The sequence below is a fragment of the Armigeres subalbatus genome, chromosome 2, assembly GCF_024139115.2.
Source record: "Armigeres subalbatus isolate Guangzhou_Male chromosome 2, GZ_Asu_2, whole genome shotgun sequence".
NCBI classification, from domain to species: domain Eukaryota; kingdom Metazoa; phylum Arthropoda; class Insecta; order Diptera; family Culicidae; genus Armigeres; species Armigeres subalbatus.
Window position 1 is genome coordinate 18791242 of NC_085140.1, and position 18875 is coordinate 18810116.

At 40.3% G+C, this 18875-nt stretch overlaps 1 protein-coding gene across 3 annotated transcripts in view; it reads left to right on the plus strand.

Annotated features, from left to right (window-relative positions):
* LOC134214092 (calcyphosin-like protein) overlaps positions 1-18128 on the plus strand; it is a 60003-nt gene extending 41875 nt beyond the window's left edge. For 2 of the 3 annotated variants that reach the window (XM_062693533.1, XM_062693532.1), the window contains exons 2-4: positions 16705-16982; positions 17045-17197; positions 17515-18128. In XM_062693533.1, the coding sequence (XP_062549517.1) occupies positions 16705-16982; positions 17045-17197; positions 17515-17731 (648 nt within the window). In that variant the 3' untranslated portion in view covers positions 17732-18128. Of the gene's footprint in view, positions 1-4596; positions 4914-16704; positions 16983-17044; positions 17198-17514 lie in introns of those variants that run through there. The other variant, XM_062693531.1, reaches the window with a different exon arrangement.
* The last annotated feature ends 747 nt before the right edge of the window (positions 18129-18875 follow it).

Here is an 18875-nt window from a genome sequence, read left to right on the forward strand (position 1 = left end):
TTTTCCAAACTTTTCATATTATTTAGTTTACTTTTGTTAAAGTGAACTAAATAATAATTTTGAGAAATACTCCTCTGGGAAGTACCAGAGCGATTACTTGGACTGGTGAAAATCCAAGTTATTGAGACATTTTAATCTCATCCAGTGATTTATCAACACTGGAGAGACCTTTCAAGACGACTTTGAACAATCGCTCAGTTTTGTCGTTGTATGTGAAAAATGTATGCCGCTTCTCAGTTAAATACTGAAGAAGACGTTTGCGTTCGTCAAAGGATCCCGGCAAAACGTGGCAGCCACGCTTCCTGGCAATCTTAAATGAAACCTTTATCCCCTGGAGGTTATTTAAAATCTCATTCCTGAAGCCAGAAAACTCGGCAACAGATACCACAATTGGCGGAATCCTTTTCTTTTTCACATGGATCGAATCAGGAGTTATAGTTAGTTAGATAGATAGTTAGAAGGAATATTTGAATTCTCCAGCTTCCTTCTATTTTTCCGCCCTTTAGCAGGACGATCTTGAAACCTTGTTTCTTAGAAGGAAGTTGAGAATTCAGAGACTCAGGAAGCTCTTGTTTTTTATTAATGATCATTACTGAGCGTGGAGACGTGACCTTCTAAGAGGTTTTTTTTTCCAGAACGGTGTCCTTGCAGGATTACCAACGCTTGTCGGAATTTTACTCCACAAACGGGTCTAACGTAAAACGAAGGCACGGGTCCAAGCAAAGATCGTAACGGGATCAGTAGGTACAAATGGCGCTGAGAAGCACTGTTGAAATTAAATAGCTACGGGTAGTATTAAAAAACATCCTTCAGCAAAGAGAGAAAAAATCCGCACAGCACGACTGGTCTGACTGAGTGAGGCGGCTGTTTCTCTGTTATGGTACTTAGAAACAAATAATTCACGTTATACGGAATTTAAATAAGCTTTTCTAGTAATAAACTGATTGAAATACCTTTCATAAGACGAGTTTAGTACTATTCCATTTAGCCCCACCACGTTGTAATTTTCCCAGATACGTATTTCGACCTCAATTGTAAGGTAGTATCCAATATATCGTACTTGAAAAGAGTTATGCCAAGTAAAAATACGTATATGTAAAAGTTACATCGTGTTGGAGTTAAATAAAATAGTACTAAACTCGTCTTGTGTTAGGTGACAGGTGAAGACGTTCCACTAAAAAAGCCTAATAATTTTCCGCAATTATCAAACAAGGAAAACTAAATCATTCATATCCAGGGAATCAATTTTTCTGAAATGCGCTTGCGAAACAAGCGACAAAAGAGAACCAACGACAAAGCTTTGTTTTTATCAGAGATAATAATGACAAAGATCCGAAAATTTTTGTCAGCAACAAAAAAGAAGACAATCTTGTTGCTAACTTTTCATCCCGTTATTTTGCATTATTTCTAGAGCGAATTTCGGTTTTTTGCTATCATAGTTTCTGTTTTTATGGAAATATTCGAGAATCGAACAATGATTACAATATTAGCATCGTATTCTCGGAAATATCAGAGCATGCAAGGCAAATAATTCTTGTCATATTGTGTTCGGGTTCTGATAAAGGTTTGTCGCTAGGTGCGTTTGTCTGTAACAAACTCTGTTGACGACAAAGGGTATATTGTTAGGCGTTGCTCGAATATTGATTCCCTGTTCATATCCAAAAATCAAGGGTCAATTAAATTAGCATTAGCATTAGCATTAGCATTAGCATTGAGCAATTCGCAGTATTCGCACAAATTAGCCAAGACTATTGTATGAGAGTAGCATTATTTTCATACGTTACCTCAGATATTGATTTGGGACTAATCACTATCTCTTAGATGGAAGCATTGCACTATCCAATAGTCGAGATCTGTCCTGGCCACGTCCTTGCGAATGCTGAGGAAGGGGAAGGATGATTAGTTGGACAACTACTTGAGAAAGATGCAGAGAACTCTACGCCCTCTCATAGGTGCCACGGGAGGTTTTGGGATTGTGTGGAAGGTTATATATAACAGTGGGAATCGTTTTGGTAGAACGTGAAACACAGAAAGAACTAAGATAGAAATACAAAGTAGGAAATGGACGAGCCTGGAATTGAACCCAATCAAGGGTCAATTTAATTCGGCATAAAAACATAACAAAAATATATGTTACTTTTGAAGGTGTAAATTTAAAAAAATCCTACGATTATCATATTTTGAGTTACGCCATTAAAAAATCAAAACAATTATCTTTTAATATTCATGCATGATGGCACTATATTCCACAGCGCACCAAAACTATTTTACGTAGTTTACGTCGGGTGGTCGAGTTGATTCAAAAGTATAAGATTGCTAATGTCGTTACTGTTCGCGTGACTAAAATGTAGGTTACTTCGACTTGCCAGCCAAAGTACCGGTACCTATAAGTGTCAAACTGATGTTGGTGATGAAACAAAACATGCACTACAACATGATGCATGAATTATGACCAAGTCAAGCTTGTTGAGCACTATTCGGCAAAATATTTTAATTAACTACAGCGCCACTAGCGTTCTAGTACTTATGATTCTACTGGTGGTCGTGTCTTATGCATAAACCTTCTGTTCTTTTTAATCTTAAAATTTAACCTTGAATTTTTTTTTAATTTTTTTATTACTGCATACTGTATAGAGTAATTTAGATTGTAGAGCATTTTTGGTTCTTTTCACCATACATCTCATTCAGCTGGTGGGCTGCAAACTGGGAGAAAAGAGCAAACCAGAAATAAAAATTGAGTTTTCCACAACACATAGGCAAGCTCAATGCGAAATCAACCGGTTTCCTTGGTGTTCACCGGTATAAACAAATCCCGTATCGCCCAGCGTTGGTACTTCTGTTAGCTGCATTCGTTCGATGAAATGTGGGTAAATACGTAGCTAGCCATTAATCAAAAGGAGGTCGTTTAGGCATTCGCCGGTAAAGATTTCCTTCAAGCAGAAGCTTTTTCGCAAACAATCAAAACAAATGCCTATACTGCATGACCGGAAAAGCTGCCGTGTCGGGAGAGCGAGCTTGAGTGTCAAAATTCCATTATTAATTCAACGGTTGACGCTTTTTCTCTCGTCTGATACTAATTTGATAACGCCAAATTTGCTCGGTTCGTGCAGCGGTCGGTGGCTTCTATTATTCAGCATAACATTTATGGAGTGAGGAATTTGGGACGATCGATCGATTGATTGACCCACGTTGGGGAGCTCGTGTAGGGAGATTCTAGCTCATGATTGAGAATTCCAATTTATTGCATGGGCTAGACAACGTGTCAGAAAAAAAGTAACACGCATGTTTGTTGCCAAACATTGTTCACAATGCAAGTAAATATGCATTCTTTTTTCATAAAACTAGGTGCAATCAATTTAACGAATTGTTTAGATACTGTCAGCTGCCATGACGTGGAACTTGACGTTAAGTGACTACACTATGTAGATTTTATCACCTCGTCAGAAGCCTACGCACGGTCCTTGTTCGCACTATCCAAAGGTATCAACTCATTAATAATTAGCTAACCTCTCAGCTCGTTCTCTTATACTCTTTCCTCTGCTGGGTTTTCCTCTTCTGAATCATTCACCTCTCATCTACTAAGTACATATCACCCTACATAATCGAGGTTCTCAAACGACTAGGAAGACAATTTTTTTGTCAAAATGATGTATAAACTGGTTATTATAACATTGCAAGGATAGTGTCCAGGTCAAAATACATTTTCCCAACACATGAACAAATATTTAAAATAATAACTTCTTGATGAACTTAATAAAGTCATTCCGATATTCATTATATATAATTTGCAATTTTACCTTGTTTTTTGCTTTCTTTGTCAAATAATCGATTTAGAAACTATCACTGATTCAGTTTAAACAAGATCCAAACCTTCAGACTCAAAATATACATCAGTTTTGGAACTGCACATTGCCGCTAGATGAAATTGATCCATATGAATGTTTTAAATCGTGTAGTTTTTGGCTCTATCATGACAATGATATCAGGTTTAATGAAAAAATATTCATATGTCCGAATAATATATATGGCAATGAAGCTAATACAGGATACAGTACCAGCATGCATTGGTGCTAACCTTAAACCTATAGAATTATATTTAAAGATAATGTTCTTCATCTTTTTATTTATCCTGGGAATTTGCAAACCTATTACTCATGGAACTTTCTTATATGTAGTTGGCCGGCTTCAACCCGACTGTATTCTAGATGTACTTCTACAGCGGTTAATTAAAAACTTGCTATGCCAAAAAACCATAAATTGTGTCCATAGATTCCATCACATTATGTGTTTATGCATACCATCCCATTATTCGCCACAATATGGGGAATATAGTGAACCTGGAATTCTATTGACAATTACGAGTTACAATGTAACATTTAATCGAATCAGCTTCACTCCACCGCACAATCTAACCCCGCATTACAGAGCCATGTAATTTTGAGTCAAATTGCATAAGTGTTAGGGAACCTCTGCTACATTTCCTCCATAGAAAGGTTCACTACCGACCAAAGGCGCTCTTTTCGTGTTCAAACCATTCGCCAACACTCGCTCTCGTCGCCAGGATCAGTTAGTGTTGTGCCTTAGTCGAGGAAGCAAATCCGTCGGAATTTCGTTTAAGGATTCCAATTTTCCTAGCTTTCCTGTCTATTAACTTGGTGTATTCTACATCCGACCAGAACGGAATATGAGTGAAAAAGAAGCGTGGTTTAAAAATTCTTCAACTGGAGACTTCAAGTGAAAGTGCTTCGCATAGTAAAACCAGTGCCCATTGTCGCACTTCTTAACTACCTCAATCTACAAGAAGGAATTCAGCACACATTTTTACTCACATTACGACCTAAACTATCGGATATCGTCTTCTATATTTCAAAATGAGACCAGCCAATAGGTTCAACCATAGAATCACACTGAAGGTAAATCTTTCCATTTAGGTATGCTAAAAGAGTGCTTGACCAATCGATGGCAGTCAACGATTCTCCGGTTCGAAACACATCGCGGGGGCAGTGCCGACACTACTCAGGGTCCGCATTAGAAATTAATTCTCCCAAATACCGTGCAGTGAAGCGCCTTGAATGTTGCTCTATGCTGAGAAGTACCATGGGTGGGGTTAAAGAATCGAGGTCAACACAATAATAGTTACAATCGCAATGGCAGTAAAGACTGCACGATTCCGCATATCTACTGATAGGACGACAGCTATTGAGGCAAATGAAAAAATTCACCTTCAAGTTCTGTTTTAACTATTATATGCCTCGTAAAGTGCTAACGAGTTATGGCAAAATTATATCTTCAGTTTTTGGGTCTGTGTCGAGAGTGGAAGCATACCGAGAACACCAGTCGTTACCCTATGAAGAAAAAAAAAAGATTAATACCATGACTTTGTGAAAATGTGAAAAAAAGCTGCGTGCAATTTTGGCTTTTTGTTACATGCTCGTGCAGAACCAATTGAAAGTTCAAACACCTATATGAAAGCGATATCGATTCAAGCCCCATCATTTATATTTGAATGAAAAGGGAAAGTCTATTCGTGTCCTTCAATTAGGTGTCCAACTCTATCAGAATCATGAATAACCTAATTGGGACATTGCGGGTCAACGTTTCCCGAGTCTATTATTTGGCACGCTCGAATGGCACCTATGTACCTTTCCGAAGAAAAACGGAAAGCTTGTGGGCGAGAGTAGTAGTCATTCAACAAAGCTGATGTTTGTCCTTAATAAATAATCAGAGCTGATTGGAAATACAGAAAGGTGGGCCTTGACCTGCTGCATATTGAAAGTCGAAAGGTAAGGTGTTTCCTTACTGCTGGAAAACAAAGTGTGTATGCATAGCCCTGGAAATTTATTTAATTCTTGCGATTCTTGACCAGACACCGGAGGATATCTGAAACAATAATGTGTACTTGTTGTGACTTGGGATGTCTTGTTGTTAAAGGCGTTGGTGTTAAACTCTTCACAAGTTTACTGAACTAACGAGCCTCCTACTTTTTTTTAGCTTGTGAAGTTATTTATAGGATAAGGGCATTAGATTATTCGTTATATCCGAGTTGTTTGGAAACACGTGACGCCCAGCATTAAACATATTTTTGTCCACTTTCCGTTGGTCGAAGTGGTGAATCGAGCACAATTACAGCGCGTGGATGTTTGTGGAGGAGCGTGGTACATTGTAGGTTAATGCCGCTAGAGAATGTTTCCTCACCAAAACGTTAGATCATTCGTCGAAATGTGGAAAGTCTTCTTAACCTGCGTCAATATTTAGACACAAGGATAGTCGTGGGTTGACATAAAATGTCATTTTTGCTTTTGAAATGAGCATAAGCTGGAGCATTCTAGTCGTACAACTCGGAGCTGCTACCTACTCCGTCATTGACTAGTATGATATTCTTGGGATAGGATGTGCTAGTTACAAAGGATATTTTATATGAAAACTTTTTGGTAAGCGATGCGAGGGATGAGAAATAGTTATAGCATTGAAAATATTCTACTCGCGCTCCTCCCTATCGAACCGGAGTGCTAACCTTAACACGACCAAACGCGCATTCAATATTTATTTACAAAGCAGAAATTATTTCGATTGATCGCGCACAAACATACACTTAATCTTCGCGACTGTTTTGCAGCTTAGGGGGAGGGGGTATATGGCAAATACCCACGGTTCATACAATTTTTTGAGAATTTATATGAGCAGTTGTCCACGCTGGGGGAGGAAGGGTATATTAAACTGACCAAAACCTGTCCACGTGGTATATGGACATGGTATATGAAAAACTGGTCCATATGGTATATGAAAAACTCGTTATCTATTTTTTTCTTCATTGGCTCTACATTAAGTCAGGGATTTTGCATTTATGTTAGGTTAGATAACTGGAAGTATTCTTGATTAATTCGAGGCAAATGCTACGGTCAGGAGATAAAGGAATTCAAGGCTATTAAATTATAATTATGATGTTATTTTTATTAGTAGATTTGCGTGAGCATTTTCTTTCGTAAGACAAGAAAGGGCTGTTTAGTCGAATGCCACTAGGCCGAAAGTTGTTTGGCCGAATATTCATTTCATTTATTTAGTTAACATCTAAACAGATAACACTGAATCAACAATTTGACGCCACAATGCACGGTTCGAGGCCGCATCTCTCCATCCTCGGATACGCCCCACGCTCGCCAAGTCGTTCTGCACCTGGTCTGCCCATCTCGCTCGCTGCGCTCCACGCCGTCTCGTACCTGCCGGATCGGAAGCGAACACCATCTTTGCAGGGTTGCTGTCCGGCATTCTTGCAACATGTCCTGCCCATCGTACCCTTCCGGCTTTAGCTACCTTCTGGATACTGGGTTCGCCGTAGAGTTGGGCGAGCTCATGGTTCATTCTTCGCCGCCACACACCGTCTTCTTGCACACCGCCAAAGATGGTCCTAAGCACCTGTCTCTTGAATACTCCGAGGGCTTGCAAGTCCTCCTCGAGCATTGTCTATGTTTCATGTCCGTAGAGGACAACCGGTCTTATAAGCGTCTTGTACATGAAACATTTGGTGCGGTGGCGAATCTTTTTCGACCGCAGTTTCTTTTGGAGCCCGTAGTAGGCCCGACTTCCACAGATGATGCGCCTTCGTATTTCACGATTAACGTTGTTGTGAGCCGTTAGCAAGGATCCGAGGTAGACGAATTCCTCGACCACCTCGAAGGTATCCCCGTATATCGTAACACTGCTTCCCAAGCGGGCCCTGTCACGCTCGCTTCCACCCACAAGCATGTACTTTGTCTTTGACGCATTCACCACCAGTCCAACTTTTGTTGCTTCACGTTTCAGACGGGTGTACATTTCTGCCACCTTTGCAAATGTTCGGCCGACAATGTCCATGTCATCCGCGAAGCAAATAAATTGACTGGATCTGTTGAAAATCGTACCCCGGCTGTTACACCCGGCTCTCCGCATGACACCTTCTAGCGCAATGTTGAACAACAGGCACGAAAGTCCATCACCTTGACTTAGTCCCCGGCGCGATTCGAACGAACTGGAGTGTTCGTTCGAAATCTTCACACAGTTTTGCACACCATCCACCGTTGCTTTGATCAGTCTGGTAAGCTTCCCAGGGAAGCTGTTCTCGTCCATAATTTTCCATAGCTCTACGCGGTCTATACTGTCGTATGCCGCCTTGAAATCAACGAATAGATGGTGCGTTGGGACCTGGTATTCACGGCATTTTTGAAGGATTTGCCGTACAGTAAAGATCTGGTCCGTTGTCGAGCGGCCGTCAACGAAGCCGGCTTGATAACTTCCCACGAACTCGTTCACCAATGGTGACAGACGACGGAAGATGATCTGGGATATCACTTTGTAGGCGGCATTAAGGATGGTGATCGCTCGAAAGTTCTCACACTCCAGTTTGTCGCCTTTCTTGTAGATGGGGCATATAACCCCTTCCTTCCACTCCTCCGGTAGTTGTTCGGTTTCCCAGATTCTGACTATCAGTTTGTGCAGGCAAGTGGCCAGCTTTTCCGGGCTCATCTTGATGAGCTCAGCTCCGATACCATCCTTACCAGCTGCTTTATTGGTCTTTAGCTGTTGAATGGCATCCTTAAATTCCCTCAAGGTGGGGGCTGGTTGGCTTCCATCGTCCGCTGAACTGACATAGTCATCTCCTCCGCTGCCTTGACTTTCACTGCCTGTATCTCTGCGCCATTCAGATGTTCCTCGTAGTGCTGCTTCCACCTTTCGATCACCACACGTTCGTCCGTCAAGATGCTCCCATCCTTATCCCGGCACATTTCGGCTCGCGGCACGAAGCCTTTGCGGGATGCGTTGAGCTTCTGATAGAACTTGCGTGTTTCTTGAGAACGGCACAGCTGTTCCATCTCCTCGCACTCCGCTTCTTCCGGGCGGCGTTTCTTCTCCTGAAAAAGGCGGGTCTGCTGTCTCCGCTTCCGTCTATAACGTTCCACGTTCTGCCGGGTACCTTGCTGCAGCGCGACCGCCCGCGCTGCGTCCTTCTCCTCCAGAATCTGTCTGCACTCTTCGTCGAACCAATCGTTCCGTCGACTTCGACCCATATACCCGACGTTGTTCTCCGCTGCGTCGTTAATGGCTGCTTTGAATGTATTCCAGCAGTCCTCAAGAGGGGCCCCATCGAGCTCACCCTCTTCCGGCAACGCTGCCTCGAGATGCTGCGCGTATGCAGTGGCGACATCAGGTTGCTTCAGTCGCTCTAGGTCGTACCGCGGCGGTCGTCGGTACCGAACATTGTTGATGACGGATAGTTTTGGGCGCAGTTTAACCATCACCAGATAGTGTTCAGAGTCGATGTTAGCGCCACGATATGTCCTGACGTCGATAATGTCGGAGAAGTGCCGCCCATCAATCAGAACGTGGTCGATTTGTGATTCTGTCTGCAGTGGTGATCTCCAGGTGTACCGATACGGGAGGCTGTGTTGGAAGTACGTGCTGCGAATGGCCATATTCTTGGAGGCGGCGAAATCAATTAGTCGTAGGCCGTTTTCGTTCGTCAGCCGGTGAGCGCTTAACTTTCCAATAGTCGGTCTAAACTCCTCCTCTTGGCCAACCTGAGCGTTCAAATCTCCTATGATGATTTTGACGTCGTGGCTTGGGCAGCTGTCGTACTCACGTTCCAGCTGCGCGTAGAATGCGTCCTTATCATCATCAGTGCTTCCGGAGTGTGGGCTATGGACGTTGATTATGCTGAAGTTGAAGAACCGGCCTTTGATCCTCAACCTGCACATTCTTTCATTGATCGGCCACCACCCGATCACGCGCCTTTGCATATCGCCCATCACTATGAAAGCTGTTCCCAGCTCGTGTGTGTTGCTGCAGCTCTGGTAGATGGTATGATTACCTCTAAACGTTCGCACCATTGATCCCTTCCAACAAACCTCCTGCAGCGCTACGATGCCGAATCCACGGTCCTTGAGCACATCGGCGAGTATGCGTGTGCTCCCGATGAAATTGAGAGATTTTCAGTTCCACGAACCGAGTTTCTAATCGCCAGTCTCTTTTCGTCGCGGTGGTCTTCGCCGATGGTTCCTGTCCGTACTCTCTTGTTGGTTGTTCGTTGCGTATGTTTTTTTAAGGCTGGCTTTCAGGGCCTGACACCAAACCCCCTAAATTTCCGGAGGACCATTCCTCCTAATTTCCGGTGGACCATGGTGCACAGTTTCACTTAGAGTCCCTCGCTGGCACTCGGACGATGATCAGCCGCCCCTAACATGGAGAACAGACGCTGTTGTGAGCCGATCCTGACATGGAGAACAGACGCTCAATAAGATTTGCACCTCCGGAGAGGAGCAAACCCCCCCTTCCCTGTCAGCATACGACCATAGTTCCCACCGGGGTTGGTTACCCGATCTTCCCTAAGGTTGCTCGTATCCCGGCCGAATATACCATTTGGCCGAAAGGGTCGTTTGGCCGAAATGGTCATTAGTCCAAAAGGGTCATTTAACCGAAAGGTTCGTTTGGCCGAAAAGGTCATTTGGCCGAAAGGGTCATTTGGACGAATAGGTCATTTGAAAAGTGACAAATTAGGAATGAGAAGAAAGAAGTCTCAATTCTCGTTCCTCATTTCTCACTTCTCACTATTAAAAGTGAGACGTCTCACTACCCACTTAGAGGTGTGGACCGCCGCCGCCGACGTTACTGGATCGGCGCGCCGTTGTTTAAAATTTGGTCCCCGGTGGTCTATAATTTTCCACGCTGATTCAAATTCGAAGAAGTCCGCAGAATTTTCCGTGGAAATTTTGAAGATTCAGTGAGATTTCCGCAGATTTTTCCAATTAATCCTTAGATTTTTTTTTCGTTGAAAGACCAATGATTTCCTAGGGATATTTTTCGGCTTGCAGTCTCTATGCAATTAAACAACTACTTATTACCCATTTACCGACATTTCGATGTTATAATACATCTTCTTCAGGGATTTCTGTTGCCGAGTTTATCAAGTTGATTGTTGAATAATGGTTGTTCAGCTTTGCTTCTGCAAGGTTGTTGTCAACCCGACATAGCTTGCTCCTCAGTCATTGCTTGGTATTCAGTAGAAAATATTGGGAATTGGGAAAATCTTTTTGGTGGTGTCTCCGTATCGTGGAGCAAGTACGACATTGGGTAAATCATCACCGAAAGATTTCCTTAAGCGTTATGTGAGCCCTTCCCCATAAACAACCATGATTCATCGACGACGTACAAGCTCGAAAGATTGAAGGAGAAGACGGTTGTTTTGAAGCAAAGTGTAGAGGAAGATCACCATTTCGACCTGGAGGAAAATTTTTTAGATCATAATAGAAGACAATCTGCCTTACCCTTTCTGGAACTTTGTAGCATTATTAACACATTGAACACAGTGAATGAGAGATCTGATGTGGACAATCTCCTTTCTATGTATGTAGGCATATTACACACTCCTTAAAACAAAAATCAAAAGCCAACAAACACACATGTTAACCAATAACTATAAAACCAATAGTCAACACACATATAAACCAATAGCCATAAAAAACAACCATTGTACCTACAACGATCTTCACCTCATCCACAATATTTTCACCACAGCTAGTGAAACAAACTGACCGTTGACAGAAAAGTGAGAGATAATAACTAAGTTCAGTTTTTATGCTCTGAAGAAAGACCGATACAAATATTTAAAAACCATTATGTCTCTCCCCTCCTCAGATTTTGCCCAAAAATAATATTTTGAGGGGGCAACAAAATAAAATTCGGATAATTTTGTGAATGTTCAAAACATTCTTTATCAAATCTTTAACAAATCCCGTAGCGTAGTTGGCTACACTTTCGCCTTATAAGCGAATGGTCATGGGTTCGATTCCCAGCCCCTCCACCAAACCTTCGTCAATCACCAGAAGCGCAGTCCGTACGGTGGCGTTTTGGGGAACGCGCCTCACCGACACGGCTGCCTGATGACGACTGACAAAACTGTTCTTCTTGGAGGCACTCCTCCAACGTAATTCGATTAATGGCAACCGAACAAAACAACGATCACTGGATTCACCACATGGACAAATGAACACAATGGACACACTATGATATGGACTGGTAACGACAACGATAACGAATTATGGACATCTAAAAATAGATTCTGTGTAGATTCTGTAGAGCAGAGTACCACAGTAGATCACGGCACAGTAGCGGTTAAGAACACAGAGTGACTACCAAATAAATATACGAATAAAAAAAACCGAACAGTTTTCCGTAAAAATAAAAAAAAACACGTAGAAATTCTAAAAAAAAAGTTAAAATTTCGTAAAATTCGTGGAAATTCCCAAGAAATTTTAGAAAATCCCGTGCAAATTACAATGAATTTTCTATGAAAATTTCAAATAATTTGTAGATGAAATCCAATGTTTTCACATTGTTTACATTTTGAACAATCTCACGCGGAAAATCTGAAGAATTCTCTGTGTAACTTTCGAAGAATACTCAACAAAAACTTTCCGTGTATTTTCTGATAATTCTCCTGTAGAAACTTGAAACAATTGTTCGTTAAAGTTATGAAGAATTTTTCATGTAAATTCCAAACAATTTCCCACGGAAATACCAACCAATTTATTTTGGAAATTCAAAAAAACAAAATTTTAATGTAGTTTACATGTAAAATCCGAAAATAATTTTCAAATGAATATTTTGGAGAAGCTCAGAGGATTTTCGGGAGAAGTTCATCAGCTTTTTTCGACGAAATTCAAAAGTTTCTTCCGTTGAAATTTTGAAATCATCCTGGAAAAATACAAAAAACGAACGTAAAAAAATCTCCTCGCCGATTCACGCAGCCGCCGCCGACCAAAACTCTGACAAACGCCACCGCCACTGATTTTCGGACCGGCGCACAGCTCTATACCCACTTCGCACTACTCACTTTTCACAGTGAGAAGTGAGAAATGATGAGTGAGAAGAGAGACGTCTCACTGTGAAAAATGAGATGCGCGAAGTGAATAGTGAGATGTAGTGAGTAATGAGAAATGAGGAGTGAGAAGTGAGATGTCTCACTTCTCACTCCACATTCCTCACTTCTCACTGTGAAAAGTGAATAGTGCGTAGTGGGTAGTGAGACATCATGCTTCTCACTTTTTACAGTGAGAAATGAGAAATGAATTAGAATTGAGACGTCTCTCTTCTCACTCCTAATTTCTCACTTTTCGAAAGTCCTATTCAGCCAAATGACCCTTTCAGCCAAACGACCCTTTCGGCCAAATGACCCCTTCAGCCAAGTGACCCTTTCGGCCAAATGACCATTTCGCTCAAACGACCCTTTCGGCCTAATGGCTTTTTCACCCTAGTGGCATTCGGCCAAATGGCTTTCGGCCGAATGGGTTTCGGCCAAATGACCCTTCCCCATGAATTCAAAACCAGAGAATTTAAACTAAACTATACAACCACGATTTATTTTTTATTTTTTACACCTTTTTTTATTTAACGCATCTAGAAAGATCTTCTATAAAACGACATCCGAAGTAACAATTTCCATGCTTCTTAGAATTATTTTATTCATATTGCGGATTTAGGACAACAATCACCATAACTAATTCCTTAGTCTTATTGGCGCTCTTATTGCTATCAATAATACTGTCATAAACCAACTGGAAAAGATTCAAACGCCAAATGCCTGTTCACTTTATTAACTATATGGACATATGCATTTTACCGCACACAGATTTTAAGTTTAAGCGCAAACATCATTTTATTGAAGTAGTATATTTTACTCAAATTTTGAGTAGGCCAGTTTTTTATGAAAATGAGTCGCATTCGACTCTATTCTGAATAGTTCGTTCTCAGCGCGAAGGAAATAGGATCGTTAAATAGGAAAAATGGAAATAATTATTTTAGGAAGTACGCATGATGCTCACGGGGAGCGGGTTATTTGGCATAATGCTGTTTTGCATAATGTCATTTAGTCAGTCAACCCAGTAACACATGACATTGATCACTTCATACCAATAGATTAACGTGATCTCATTGTGATATTTTAGTGCAAAATATTGATATTGTCATCTGATATTTTACCTCTTACTAGTCGACCCGGCAGCGTTGTCCTGCATAGTAGGCAAAAATGCGCGTTTTGAACTGCCCATGCGAAATTTCCATACGATTCTAAATTTAAGTTTTTCACGATTTACCTAACCTTAGTCGCGATTTTTGCATTAGGAAAAATCATATAAGCCCGTCGGAAATGATAACGAACATATTTGCTGAAGGAATGGAAAAAATCCATCCAGCAGTTTCTGAGTTATGCGGATACGAACACAGGCCATTTCATTTTTATATATACAGATTTCGGGTCTGGGTCATTTGGCATAACACCATTTGGCATAAGCTCATTTGGCATAAAGTCCATTTGGCATAACATTTTACATAATTTTGAACTACTGCACAAGAGTGGGTCATTTGGCGTAACGGACATCTGGCATAGTTTGTAACTGTGAAAGAGAAAAAGTTATTTGATATATTTTTTCACATTGATAAAGTAGGTCTAATTTTTTTTTTCGGAAAGACAGACAAACAAAAATTGTCTACTCTCGATAACAGCAATGGAATTTTACCTCTTATGCAAGGCTAGTTCATAACAGAATATGGTATCAACCCACCAATAATAATTAGAATTTTTTAATTTTACTTTTTTTGTGGAATGGTGAATTCTGGTAAACTCATTTCTCACATCTTTTTTATCATTTCCATTATTAATATATTATGGCCATTTGGTATGAAGGTTATTTCATGGTACATAAGGCATAACTTCGAACTGCGACAAAAAGGAGCTTAATTTTGGATAACGGGCTTTCGACATGATTTGGTAATGAAGGGATCTTCATAAAAGGGATTATTTAGCATAATAGATAACTGATGGAAAGATGGATACTGTTTATCAAAAACATACCTTCATATTTTCCTAATACCAAACAAACTGTTTACAAATATCATATTTCTTTGCCACATTCCGATGATTTAATTCTTCCCTTGTACCAAGCAAATGCTTGCTTTCTGCGAAAGGATTATAGAACTTTAACTCATATTGGACAAATGTTTTCTTTCATTGAAGGAATTATGTCTACAAGTGAGTTATTCCGGACAAACTGGACAAACTTCCAAAGAAGAGATCACATTCATCATTGTCGTATCCTAGGCAAATGCCTACTTTTAAAGAAGGAATCACATGCACCATTTCCTTAATCTGGGCCTACTTAAGTATACAAAATTAGCTCAATACATCAAATCTGAAATAGATTATTTCAAGTCATAAATGGACGTGATTGATATAAGTAGGGGCCGGTCATTTGGCATAAGGCCATTCGGCATAAAGGCCATTTGGCATAATTTAAAATAGGGTCAAAAGTGAGGGTTATTTGGCATAACGGACATATGTTATAATATTGTTCGTACTGAAAAAAAACAGGATAGTGCATATAACATCGGTCAATAATAATATTGAAAAGACATAATCCTTTCGTGGAAAGCCAGGTACAAAGCGATGATAATTGTTATCTTTCATTTGGATTCGTCCTGTAAAAACTCAAAGGTGCAACCCAATCGGGTTGTACGCAAAGCTGAACTACGTAGCTGTATTTAATCTACAAAACTGCGTAAATCCCAAAATATATCTCAATGAACCACGGAAATCCCGAAATACAAGTGAAAAAAATCGCACAAAAAGTGTAAAAAAAACCCGCGTAAGAAACGCCTCCAGTGTACATCGTGCATGAAGCGTTGACTCTTGCTTGATCGAATAGTCCAAGAAAACTGAAAATCCATCGAGGAACGGCTGAGATATTAACGATCAAAGTCTATCATATTTTCGTAACGTTTTTCGATTTTTTGCAATCGTAAAGTGTACCCCAATATAGAGAAGACAGACGTAGTTCTACGTCAAAAGCAATAATTTATGTGTTTCCAATTGACCAAAATAAAGTAAGGCCGTTACAAATATTTAATTCAAATTATGTCCTACAGGTCCCCGAAAGGTAAAGGGGGGGGGGATAATAAAAAATAAATATTAAAATGAAAAAAAAAACAATAAAACTCCTCGAAAATCCTCAAAATCATCAAAATTTTTTGTTGTTGCCCCCTCAAAATATAATTTTTGGGCAAAAAAATCCGAGGGGGGAGACATAATTGTTTTTAAATATTTGTATCGGCCTAACGATAAATGAATTTCCTTTTTAAGAGGTAGGAGTTTGCCAGGAATAAAGTAGTGGGGAATATGATTCTTGCGTAAAAGGTTGGCGTTTGTTCGGATTATGCCGATAGTTGATATGATCCCTTCTTTAAGAGTAGGTGTTGGCGGACAAGACGTAGTGGAATTAAATGGAAAGTACTTAGCTCGTCTTAGACAGTTGAAGACATTCCACTAAAAGAGCCTTAATATAATTTTTCTCAAGAAGCTAATGTAAAATACTCTATGTAATGCTTTAATATCACATCAATTCTGATCTAAATTGTATAGATTTGATGAAAAGATTTTCTATAAAAAAAAATTGGGGAACTTCCATCAAATAAATCAAGGTGAAAGCAGTTATCAAATGTATAAATAATTAAAAATTAGTTCTTAGGCTTGAGGAAATTGTTCAAAACCTTAGAAAATATTACCAATTCAATGCAATTAAAAACTCCCATAAAAAATCATAGAAAGCAGGGAAATTTCCTAAAAATACATTAGACAGTTAACTTCATAGAATGCTAACCACTGGTTCGCCGTCTATTTTCCAGATGACCCATCGTCCCGTCAGTGCAATGTCGCGTCAAGAATCTGAAATGATCAACCGCAGCCGCCGGGCTCTGTCGTCCGGTACGTTGACGGATTCGATTGAGAAGCTACGTCACATGTGCCTTGCCCGCGGTGCTTCGGGAATTCTTGGACTTGGGCGGTGCTTCCGCCGCATGGACGACGACGGAAACAAAGCTCTCAATCAGGAGGAGTTCATCAAGGGTTTGCTCGACACCGGACTGGACATCACGAACGAGGAAGCTACCGAGATGTTCAACAAGTAGTGGGGTTGACGTTGTGCAGAGAGTTCATTTGAACTGAGGCAATCTTCTCCAATTCTAGGTTCGATACCGACGGGAGCGGATCAATCAATATGACCGAGTTTTTGATAGCAATCCGTCCAAATATGTCCGAATCTAGGAAGAATATTGTGACCCAAGCATTTGCGAAGCTGGATAAAACTGGTGATGGGGCAATTACCATCGAGGACTTGAAGTAAGGATTTTAAAAACTCATACTATTCTAATACATTGTGAATAACAATACCGAACCAGCGTATGCTAGATTTTCTTACAATGTTGTATGGGAATCTTACAAAATCGGTACAAAATTTTGGCATATAAAAAAATCCTATATAAAATATGTAAGATTCTTATGCAGCAGGTATTATTGAAAAAGCTTGCAAATTTGTAAAGCTTTTGTAATAAAATCTTGCGTTCACTGGTTGGATGAGTATACGAACCGTAGTGACAAAGACATGAAATAAATTCAACTCAACAATTAACCTAAATGTCCGTTCACTCACTTACCAGGAACGTCTACTCGGTCAAGAACCATCCGTTGTACATCAGTGGTGAGGAGACGGAGGATGTCATCCTAAGGAAATTCTTGGCCAATTTCGAGGAGAACGGAAACGTCGATGGAACCGTCACCAAAGAGGAGTTCCTCAACTATTACGCTGGTCTCAGCGCTTCGATCGATTCAGATGCCTATTTCGATTTGATGGTTCGCCAGGCCTACAAGCTATAAGATGGCTCCCGGAAGTGGTATCACAAGTCGTTACAAAATGCAACAATATTAAATATTACTATTTATTAATTTAATTATGTTTGTTAAGTTACGTAGAATGTGCAGCATATTACCAAAAAGTTTCAAAAAAAATATTTAAAATGGACGTGGGACAAATCCGAGCTCCATTTTCTGCTAATTTTGCATACTGCCTTCTCATATTTGAACAAGTAGTGTTTCAAAAATAATAACTAATCGTTCACTAGGATTACTATTGAAAACAAAAGATTTTTAAAATGTGACAATTGAACCACGCGAGATCTGTGACAATGCAAGAATTAAAAAAATGTTCTCAAAAATATAGAAGCGGGCTGAGTCTATTTGAAAGAAATAAAACCAAATTATTACGTATATAATAGATATACTGTCTTTCTCGCATTCAGCCAACAAAGCGATCTTTATAGTTATAAGCACCAAACATTTCCGAATAAGAGGTCTAAACATGTCGTATGGCAGTTAAAATTTGATTCGAAAAACTAAAAAGGGGAATGTATTTTCTTCGACGGGGTTTGAATCCACAAACCTCAACCTCAGTTCGAATCCCATCGACGGAAAGTAGCTACCTTCAATATTGCGACATTTACTCCTATTTAGACTTACCCTGAATAAATGATTCTTCTTCTTCTTATTGGCATTACATCCCCACACTGGGACAGAGCCGCCTCGCAGCTTAGTGTTCATAGAGCACTTCCACAGTTATTAACTGCGAGGTTTCTAAGCCAAGTTACCATTTTTGCATTTGTATATCATGAGGCTAACACGATGATACTTTTATGCCCAGGGAAGCCGAGACAATTTCCAACCCGAAAATTGCCTAGACCGGCACCGGGAATCGAACCCAGCCACCCTCAGCATGGTCTTGCTTTGTAGCCGCTCGTCTTACCGCACGGCTAAGGAGGGCCCCTCGAATAAATGATTATCACAGTCGAATCTCGAACACGATTTCGCAGTGCGTCAAGGTTACTGCACAGTATGGTTATCTAATTTTTCCATACAATATTTACTTTGAAATACTTTATTTTGATTGACCTTGCATCTGACAGTCAGCAAATTCGATAGTCAACAATAAAAATAGTTTGTTTTCATCATCGCCTCAAATCGTTTG